At 53.4% G+C, this 10,138-nt stretch overlaps 1 protein-coding gene across 1 annotated transcript in view; it reads left to right on the top strand.

Annotated features, from left to right (window-relative positions):
- Positions 1 to 215: 215 nt before the first annotated feature.
- Positions 216 to 10,138, top strand: part of SAMD3 (sterile alpha motif domain containing 3) — a 35,533-nt gene continuing 25,610 nt past the window's right edge. Inside the window, 2 exon segments of the mRNA XM_064170126.1 lie at positions 216 to 294; positions 2,895 to 3,084. Coding sequence (XP_064026196.1) covers positions 216 to 294; positions 2,895 to 3,084 — 269 coding nt within the window.

Below are 10,138 nucleotides of genomic sequence, written 5' to 3'. Positions count from 1 at the left end.
GCAATGAGCCTGTCTCTTAGAGCAGGAAAGGGAGAGAAGTGAAGAAAGGGATCCAAGGGAGCAGCTGCTTTCAACAGGCAGCAGCTGGATTATTTTGCACTGCTTTTACTCAGGGCAGGTAAATATGACTTTATTTCCTAAGTGCAATTGGAGTTCAGCATCAAAATAATCTCTCTTCTGGTTTCACAATGCCATTAGCACTGATCCAGCTCAAGATGGAAAACTGGACAGTGGATCAAGTCTGCAGCTGGTTGAGACAGAGCAATTTAGGAGAACTGGTCCCCAGGTTCCGTGGTAAGCACCTGGGTGGGTTGGGGGAGGGGGGGTAGTATTTCTGCTTTTAACTGACACAGCCTGCCTTGATCTGGGGCTTGTGTAGATGTGCCAAATTCAGACTTTATAGATAGTGGAGGGAAGTGATCCTCTCCCTCTACTCCACACTGCTGAGACCCCACCTGGAGGACTGCATCCAGTGCTGGAGCCCCTGGGACAAGAGGCTATGGAGGAGCTGGAAGGTGTCTAGAGAAGGGCCACGAGGATGAGCAGAGGGCTGGAACTGCTCTGCTGTGAGGAGAGACTGGGGGAGTTGGGGCTGTGCAGTCTGGAGAGGAGAAGGCTCCCAGGTGACCTTCTTGTGGCCTTGCAGTGTCTGAAGTGGGCTACAAGAAAGTTGGGGAGGGACTTTGTAGGAGCAAAGCTGGAGGTGGGAGAGATTCAGGCTGGATATCAGGAGGAAGCTGTTGAGCATGAGATGGTGAGAGCCTGGCACAGGTAGCCCAGGGAGGTGGTGGAAACCTCATGCCTGGAGGTGTTTAAGGCCAGGCTGGATGAGGCTCTGACCAGCCTGATCTAGTGTGAGGTGTCCCTGCCCATGGCAGGGGGGTTGGCACTGGCTGATCCTTGTGGTCTCTTCCAACCCTGAGTGATTCTGTGACTCTCTGATTCTGTGATAGTGCTACAGGTAAGAGCTGGCAGAGATTTGCTAAAAGGAGAGTGCAGGTTTATTGTGTCTCTGAGAAGTGCTGGGGGATGGTATGAAGCCTGAATATGAATAGCTGCACCTTGGAGCAGAGCTGGCAGCTGAGGCAGGCTGGACAGGGCCTGTATGCTGTACAAACCTGAGACAGTGTAGTACACTGTAGTGTGTAAATGCTTTGTAGAGGGTTTGTATGCTCTTAGTGCATGAGAAGCTGCTATGTGAGCAGGCAGTTTGCTGTGTGCTCCCTCGTATTAAGTGATGGGATGAGAGGAACTGGCCTGAAATTGTGCCAAGGGAGGGTTAGGTTGGAGATGAGGAAAATTTTGTTTGCTGCAGGAGTGGTCAGGGACTGGCAGAGGCTGCCCAGGGAGGTGCTGGAGCCCACACCCCTGGAAGTGTTCAAGAAAAGTGTGGCCACGGCATCTGGGGCCATGGTTTGATGGCCATGGTGGGGTTGGGTTGCTGGTTGGACTGGATGACCTCAGAGGGCTTTGCCACCCCAAGCAATTCTCTGATTCTCTGGTTCTTAGGAAGTTTGCTTTCCCTCATTAACAAAGTCCCAGTCTGCTGTGGTCTGAGCAAGGCCTGCCTGAAAGCATTAAAGCAGCCATCTCCTGCTTCTGTGTCTCAAACTTGCCTTTTTGCCTTGTCTGGCCAGTGCCTGGGACTCCTGGCACTGCTTGGCCAAGGACAGTCACTGAAACATCATTTCAGCAGATGAAAAAGACCAGCAGCAGTAGAAATCATCTTCCTTCTCCTGTGCTCAGCCCTGGTGAGACCACATCTGGAATACTGTGTCCAGTTCTGGGCTCCCCAGTTCCAGAGGGGCAGAGAATTGCTTAAGAGAGTTGAATGGAGGCCATGAGGATGGTTAAGGGAATGGAGCTTCTCTCTTATGAGAAAGGGCTGAGAGCCCTGGGGCTGCTTGGTCTGGAGAAGAGAAGGCTGAGAGGGAGACCTTACCTGCAAACATCAGGAGGATGGGGCCAGGCTCTCTGCAGTGTTAGCCAGGTCTCTTGGTTCTAATTTAAATTCCCAGACTCCAATAAATGTGATAGAACCAATAACAATTTGTAGAGTGCCCTTCCCTCTTCCCCTCCTTTCCCAAAAGGAAGGGATTAGAAGTAGAGAGAGAGGGAGAGAGGGAGGTAAGCACACCCAAATCAATGAATCTCACTCCATTTGGAAGTTAAAAAGGAAAAGTTTAACCATAACTTAAAAGAGGTATCTGAGGTAGGGAAGTTACAAAGGATATAGGGAAGGGAAAGCAAATACAAAATGTATAAATACAACCCAACTGTGATGGCTTTGTCCACCTTGTGGGTGATGGCCATGAGGTGAAACAAAGAGAACCCAGGAGCAGATGGTAATGGTGGTACACATGGAGCAGAGTGATGCAGAGAGTGAGACACAGGCAGCCCCCCTGCTTTTATGGGACAAGAAGGGGGAGTGAGCTAACCATCACCTGGTGGTGTTCAGACCCACCCCTGGGGAGGGGTCAAGACCACCTAGGGTCAGGTTCAGGGTTACTCCCCCTGGAGGGTTAACCCTATGCACCAGGGATAGCACAAGGGACAGTGGATGTAAACTCAACCACAGGAAATTCCATCTCAACATGAAGGAAAACTTCCTGGGTGTGAGGGTGACAGAGCCCTGGACCAGGCTGTCCAGAAAGATTGTGGAGTCTCCTTCTCTGCAGGTCTTCAAAACCCACCTAGATGTGTTCCTGTGTGCCCTGCCTGGGTGATGCTGCTTTGCTGGGAGGTTGGACTGGATGAGCTCTGCAGGTCCCTTCCAACCCCTCCCATTCTGTGACTCTTGCCTGTGACCTGTCCCCCACCAGCAGGTTGTTTGGGAGTGTTGCTGTGCCCATGGGGCTGCTGTGCAGTAATTCCCAGTCCCCTTCAATCTGCAGAAGAAGAAGGGAGTGGAGCAGCTCTCCTGGCTCTCAACCATCGTATGGGGCAGCAGCTGGTGAAGCAGATTGGGCACCAGGCAGTGCTGATGGGCCTGATTAACAAATACCAGCAATCCAACAGTGGGCTAGAAGCCCTCACCTGCTGCTGTGAAACAGCTTCTCTGAGACTTCCAGGAGCCCTCAGTGGGTGAGTCTGCCATGGCCCAGAACACCCCAGTCTGGGTATCGCTGGCTTCTCACTGCCCCCTAACCTGGCATTTGCTGTCTCTTCAGATGCCACTTGGGACTGGTTCTTACACTTTGGGTACCTCTAACTGCATGGTCAATGCAAGATAAGGTCATTAGCTTGTGCTCTTCAGCAGGCTACCTTCAGCATCCCTGCACACTGCCCCTGATTAAAGCAAACTGCTCTCTGCTTGCCAGTCCTAGGACCCAGTTTGCACCGGGATGAGGCATGGTCAGGCTGTGCCTGCAGCTCCCATTTGCTGTGCTTATTTCTTCATGAAGCTTTTGAAGTACTTGCTCTGGAATGCTTGCAGCTCTTGGAGCACCACCATGATTTGGCCAGAGGAAAGTGTCTGTTGGTTAAGGTTTGTTCATTTGTGGTTGCTTTGTGTGGGAGGGAGCAGAGGTTGCAGAATCACAGAATATTAGAGATTGGAAGGCTTAGGGTTAGGGGTCACCCAGTCCAACCTCCTGCCACAAGCAGCACCACCCAGGGCAGTCCTCACAGGAATTCATCCAGCAAGGGTTTGAAAGTCTCCAGAGAAGACTCCACAACCCCCTTGGGCAGCCTGCTCCAGGGCTTTGTCACCCTCACTGTAAAGAAGTTTCTCCTCATGTGGAGGTGAAACCTTCAGTGTGCAAGTTTGTATCCCTTGCTCCTTGTCATTGCAAAAGGAGATTGGTCACCTCCACTTGTCTCTCACCCCTCAGATACTTGTACACATTGATTGGAGCCCTCTCAGCCTTCTCTTCTCCACACCAAACAGCCCCAGGGCTCTCAGTCTCCCTTCACAGGGCCTGAGTGTATTATTTTGCTGTCATCATTGGATGTTCTGGTGTGGGTTGGGTGGAGCTTTTTGGGTTTGGGTTGGGTGCTGGGGGAGAACATCCATGGCACAGCAATGTGCCCTGCTGGCCAAGAGGGCCAATGGGATCCTGGGGGGCATTAAGCAGAGTGTGTCCAGTAGATCAAGGGAGGTTCTCCTCCCCCTCTACTCTGTCCTCCTGAGACCTCATCTTGAGTACTGCCTTCAGTTTTGGGCTCCCCAGTTGAAGAGGGACAGGGATCTGCTGGAGAGGGTCCAGTGAAGGGCTATGAGGATGATGAGGGGACTGAAGCACTGCCTGGTGAGGAGAGGCTGAGGGACCTGGGGCTGCTTAGTCTGGAGGAGACTGAGAGGGGATTGAATCAATGTTTATAACTATCTGGGGCTGGGGGTCAGGAGGGGGGGACAGGCTCTGCTCACTGCTCCCTGGGATAGGACAAGCAGCAATGGATGGAAGCTGCAGCACAGGAGGTTCCAGCTCAGCACAAGGGGGAACTTCTTGACTGGAAGGGTCCCAGAGCCCTGGCACAGGCTGCCCAGAGAGGCTGTGGAGTCTCCTTCCCTGGAGCCTTTCCAGGCCTGTCTGGATGTGTTCCTGTGTGACCTGAGCTGGATTGTGTGGTCCTGCTCTGGCAGGGGGGTTGGACTGGATGAGCTCTTTGGGTCCCTTCCAACCCCTGTGATCCTGTGTGATCCTGTGTGATCCTGTATTCTAACTCTTTCAGGTCTGCTTTCTTTGCATGCCTTGGCTGACCTCTCAGAGTGGTCTCTTCTAAGCCCAAGAAGCTGAGAGCTTGGCTTGCCATGGGTGCACAGTGCTTTTGTGGTGAAGGACTAGCACTGGTGCACAGGACCAGCCCAGGAGTACATCTGTCGATCACCCCACATCCAAAAGGTGCCCAGGTTGTGCACCCTGAGATGATTCCACAGTGCAAACCAAAGCATGGTAAATGGTGATGGGTGGGTTAATTCTAACCAGACTGCAGCTATGAGCAGAGCTAAACTGCTGCTGCAGAGAGCTCCTCATGCCCTTGAGAAAGCACTGATGAGACCTCTTGGGTGAATGATCCTGCACTGTTGGAGGGAATGGGGTGTGTGTGATGCAAGAAGAAAATGTCACCACATAGATGACTCCCAGAACCTGAAGTGGGCTACAGGAAAGATGGAGAGGGACATTTTATAAGGGCCTGTGGGGATAGGGTGAGGAGCAAAGGTTTGAAACTAGAGCAGGGGAGATTTAGCAGGAGGAAGTTCTGCACAATTAAGTTCAGGAGGCACTGACACCCTGGAGGTGTTCAAGGCTAGGCTGGATGAGGCCTTGAGCAGCCTGGGCTGGTGGGAGGTGTCCCTGCCCACGGTAGGAGGCTGGAACTGGATGATCTTTAAGGTCCCTTCCAACCCTAACCATTCTCTGACTGATTCTCTCCCAGGGCAGTGAGGCCTAACCAAGCTGCTCTTTCTGAAACAGTTGTGTTTTGTGAGTGAAGGAGTGGATGTTTGATCTGCCCCTGGTGATCCTGCTGTGGCAGAGGGGCTGCACTGCCTGATCTGCTGAGGGCACTTCCAACCCTTAATGCTCTGTGATTCTGTGACCACAGAATAAACCTGTAGCTGGTTGAAGAAATGCTTTCAGCCAGGTGGCTTTGGATGAGGCAAGAACAAAGATCTCCTGTGCAGTTTGGGGTGCAGCATGAGGAGAAGCTCCTGCAGTACAGAGAGTGTTTTGTTCTCGACCCACAAGCTGTATGCTCTGAGGTGGGAGCTGTGACTGCTCCTGCTTGCCTCTGGAGAGCTTCTCTTGCTCATGTGGTTTGAAATAACTGTGGCAATTGTTTCCTAGCAGTACCTCTGGCCAGGAACCTTAGCTGCAAGGTTTGGAAGGCAGGGTTTGGCTATCTGTGCACAGAGGGGACAGGCAAAAGTAGAGCACTCAGGAAACAGCCAGCAAATGCAAACGTTCAGCTCAGAGCTGGGAAGAGGTTCTGGGGCTCAAGGACACCTCTTGCCCCCTAGGGGACTGGAGAGGCTCCTTCCTGCTGCGAAGGCAGAAGGCACAACAGACTCTAGTGACAGAGTTCCTTACAGAGAGCTTTGACTGCTTACCCACAACAGTACCAGACAGCACCCAAACACTTGAGAGGACTTCTGTGGGTGTCTCCAAAGCCACTGCAGGCAAAGCAGAGCAGAACGTGGCAGGGCAGAGCAGGCAGAGCAAGAGCAGCAGCAGGCATGTGGCAAAAGCCTGTGGATGCTGGCCCGAGAGCAGTGGCCCTTTGGCCACAGAGACTCAGCAGGCAGCAGGGCACCCTGCAAGCCTGAGCACGTTGGGTGAAGTCAGGAGCTTGCTCACCCCTGTTTGGGAGGAACAAGCCTGGGCAGCTCTTGGGCCCTCCAAGTGGCTGTCTCCAAGCCCTTTGTGTTCTCCCTGCGCTCTGCTCCCCCCAGCAGAGGGAAGGGGACCCTGGGGTCACGCCTGGGTAAGCCAGGACATGGATCTTCCATGACCAGGGACTACTCTGACAGCAAAGTCTGCTCAGCTCCTCTTGTGCTTAAGCCCAGGGGAAACCAAATCTCCTTTTCTGTTCAACTGAATTATTTCTGAGTCAGGCTAGTTCCTAGAACTGGTTCACTCTGCAATGTCCAGGGCCAGGGTGGCGAAGGCATTGCTTGGCCACAGGACACAGGAGAAACCAACACCATAGTTCTCTCTTTCTGGGTCAGCTGTGAAGCTTCCAGGAGCTGTCTGCAGTATTTCCATGTTGTATCTCCCTGTTGAACCTCATGAGGTTCAGTAAGGTGAAGTAAAGGTCATACACCTGGCTTAGGACAATTGTCATTATCACTCCAGGTTGGGGGATGCTGAGATTGAGAGCAGCCCTGCAGAGAAGGACTTGGGGGTGCTGGTGGGGGAGAAGCTGGGCAGGAGCCAGCAGTGGGCACTGGCAGCACAGAAGGCCAAGGGCAGCTTGGGCTGCATCCAAAGCAGCATGGGCAGAGATGGAGAGAGGGGATCCTGCCCCTCTGCTCTGCTCTGGGGAGACCTCATCTGCAAGGGCTGGGGCCAGCTCTGGAGTCTGCAACACAAGACAGACATGGACCTGCTGGAGAGGGTCCGAGAGGAGGGCTGCTGAGGATGATCTGGGGGTTAGAGAACCTGTGCTATGGGGACAGGTTGGAAGAGTTGGGTTTGTTCAGCCTGGAGAAGAGAAGGCTCCAGGGAGCACAGGAGCAGAGGTGGCTGTCAGGCAGCTCAGTCCCCTTCAACCTCTCCCTCCTGCCCTGCTCTTCCTGCCCTGCTTCTGCCCAGGCTGCAGTGCTGCAGTTCAGAAGGACCTGTGGAGACAGGACGAGGGCAATGGTTTGAAACTGGAGCAGGTGAGATCTGGGTTGGACATCAGGAAGATGGTGAGGGTGGTGAAATACTGAAGCAGGCTGCCCAGAGAGGTTGCAGAGCTCCATCCTTGGAGACATTGCAGATCAGACTTGATGTGGCTTTGGGCAGCCCGACCTAGTTGGAGGTGTCCCTGCTGCCTGCAGGGGGTTGGACAAGAAGACCTTCAAGGGTTCCTGAATGCTCTCCCTGGGCTGGTTGGCTCACTCCTGGCTGCTGCCCCTGTGATTCAGGTGCCCTCAGCACTTCTGCCTGCTCTGCTCCTCGCTCTGCTAGGGACAGAAATGAAGTTGTTGGCTGGACATGGAGCTCTGAGTATGATAACTGAACACATCCTGTGTGGAAGCAGTGGACCTGTGAAAGGACTCCAGATGGGGCTTACATCTCCAGCAGCTATGGTTAGGACACAGGAACAGCAGCTTGTGTCTGTTGCTGGTAAGCTGGAAGCCTTCTAGTTCATGCAGCAGAAGCTGTGTTTATGTGGCCGTGAGGAGCTCATACAGGTGGTCCAAGTAAGTATCAAGAGGTTTTCCAGTTCCAAGATCAGTGGTGTCCAGGGGGCACACAGAGAACACAGACTGGATGTGGCTGGCTTTGAGTGGCTAGCTGCAGAAGATGGACTGACTCACCAAAAGGAGTCCTCCACTAGAAACTCCCCAAATGTCAGTGGCACTTCCCAGAACAGCTTTTCATGTGGGAGTGCAGCTGAGGCATGCAGAGCTTAGAAAACATCTCTGACTTTGGAAGTTCTGAAGAGATGAGGAACAGAAAAGAAGCAAAGAACAAAACTGGAAAGGTTGCTGGCTCCCATGAACTCCTGGCTGCAGAGAGCAGCCCCTGCCTCTCACACTGGTGCAAGGCAGAGCTGCTGATGTTGGCTCCTACCAACAGAACAAGCAACAGCAAAACCATAAAATCCCAGAATGGTTTGAGTTGGAAGGAACCTTAGAGATGTCCAGTTCCGATCCCTGCCATGGGCAGGGACACCTCCCGCCAGCACAGCTGGCCCAAGGCCTCATCCAGTCTGGCCTGGAACACCTCCAGGCAGGGGTATCCACAGCCTCCCTGGGCAGCCTGTGCCAGTGTCTCACCACCCTCACTCTAAAGAATTTCTTCCTCATCTCCACTCTCACTCTCCCAGCTCAAAGCCATTGTCCCTTCTCCTGTCACTCCCAGCTCTTGTTGAAAGTCCCTCCCCAGCTCTCCTGGAGCCCCTTCAGGTAGTGGAAGTCTGCTCTAAGGTCTCACTGGAGCCTTCTCCAGGCTGAACAACCTTAACTGTCCCAGGCTGTCCCCATGGGGGAGGTTCTCCAGCCCTCTAATCATCTTTGTTGTCCTCCTGCAACAGATCCACGTCTCTCTGGTGTTGTGGACTCAAGAGCTGGAGATAGCATCCCAAGTGGGGACTCACCAGAGGAGGAGAATGGGAGGGAGAGAAGTGGACACAAAGGTCACATGGGAAGCAGTGTCTGGATTGCCAGAGAGGGAAGTGGGTACCTGGAGTTTTTGGTGCTAATGACAGACTGGAGTTGGAGTAAGTAATCAGGAAAGGCAGGACAAGAGCCCAGGTAGCATCTGAGGATCTTCTGGTGATTGGAGTAATAACACAAAGCTGAGTCAAAGGTTGAAGAAAGATAAACCTCCAGACAAAGCAAGGGGTCAGGGTTCAGCTGAATGGAAACTGCCCTACAACACTGGGTGAGACTCTTTGCTCCCCACCCCTTGAACATTTAATGGTAGGTAAGTCCTAGAGACTTGGCAAAGGCAGGCCCTGAGGCTGGCAGCTCCCCTGCAGCCCTGAGAAGACTGCACAGAATCAGAGAATCACAGAATGGTTTGGGCTGGAAAGGAACTCGGGCATCATCCAGCTCCAAAACCCTGCCATAGGCAGGGGCACCCCTGCCAGCACAGCTTGCTCAAGGCCTCATCCGACCTGGCCTTGAACACCTCCAGGCAGGGGCATCCACAGCCTCCCTGGGCAACCTGTGCCAGTGTCTCACCACCCTCACTCTAAAGAATTTCTCCCTCATCTCCAGTCTCCCTTTCCCCTCCCCCAGCTCAAAGCCATTGTCCCTCACCCTGGCACTGCCAGCCCCAGCTCTCCTATACCCCCTTCAGGTGCTGGTAGCCTCTCCTCTGGCATTCTGCAGCTGGGTGCATCTCTAGGCAGCATTATTTACAGATCTCCTTTTGATTCCTCACGTTTCAGCCCTGAACTGACTCTGGTGAGAGCCTTCAGCATCAGACAAACCTGTGACTATGTGACAGGGTAATGCCTCTCTGGTTCGGCCACTGCTGCCTTACAGCCCTAAAACACCTCATTTCTGCAAGCTGTGCAAAACCTGACAGTGAAAGCTTTTCTCTCCCTCTCCTCTTCTCCCCCAGCTCTGCGTCCCTCCCCACTCCCCGCCTCCCCTCCCCCTCTCCTTTCCCCCCGTTTCTCCGCCCTCTTTCCCCCCTTTCTTTCCTTTACTCCCTCTCTTCCCCTTCTCCCTCCCTTTCCCCCACCGCCTTTTCTCCCCCCCCTCTCTTTCCCCCCCTCTCATTCCATTGCTGCTGTTTGGTTTTGTTTAGTTGCAGGGCTGCAGGCAGGTCACTGTTGCACTCCCCAGCTGCTGTGGAACAGAACCACTCTCTCTGCTTACCCGAAAACGCAGGAGGACTGAGTGAGTGCAGAGTGCTGAAGCAAAGTGAGCTTCTCCTGCGTTCACTACAGTTCCCTTACCTTCTGAGCAGGGCACAAACAGATTGTTTCAGCTAACACTAACTACTTCACTGCTCAGTTTTGGGCCCCTCAC

This window comes from Pogoniulus pusillus, chromosome 33, assembly GCF_015220805.1.
Source record: "Pogoniulus pusillus isolate bPogPus1 chromosome 33, bPogPus1.pri, whole genome shotgun sequence".
NCBI classification, from domain to species: Eukaryota; Metazoa; Chordata; class Aves; order Piciformes; family Lybiidae; genus Pogoniulus; species Pogoniulus pusillus.
The sequence above is the reverse complement of the archived record's forward strand: the minus strand, read 5'-3'. Positions and strand labels throughout refer to the sequence as shown.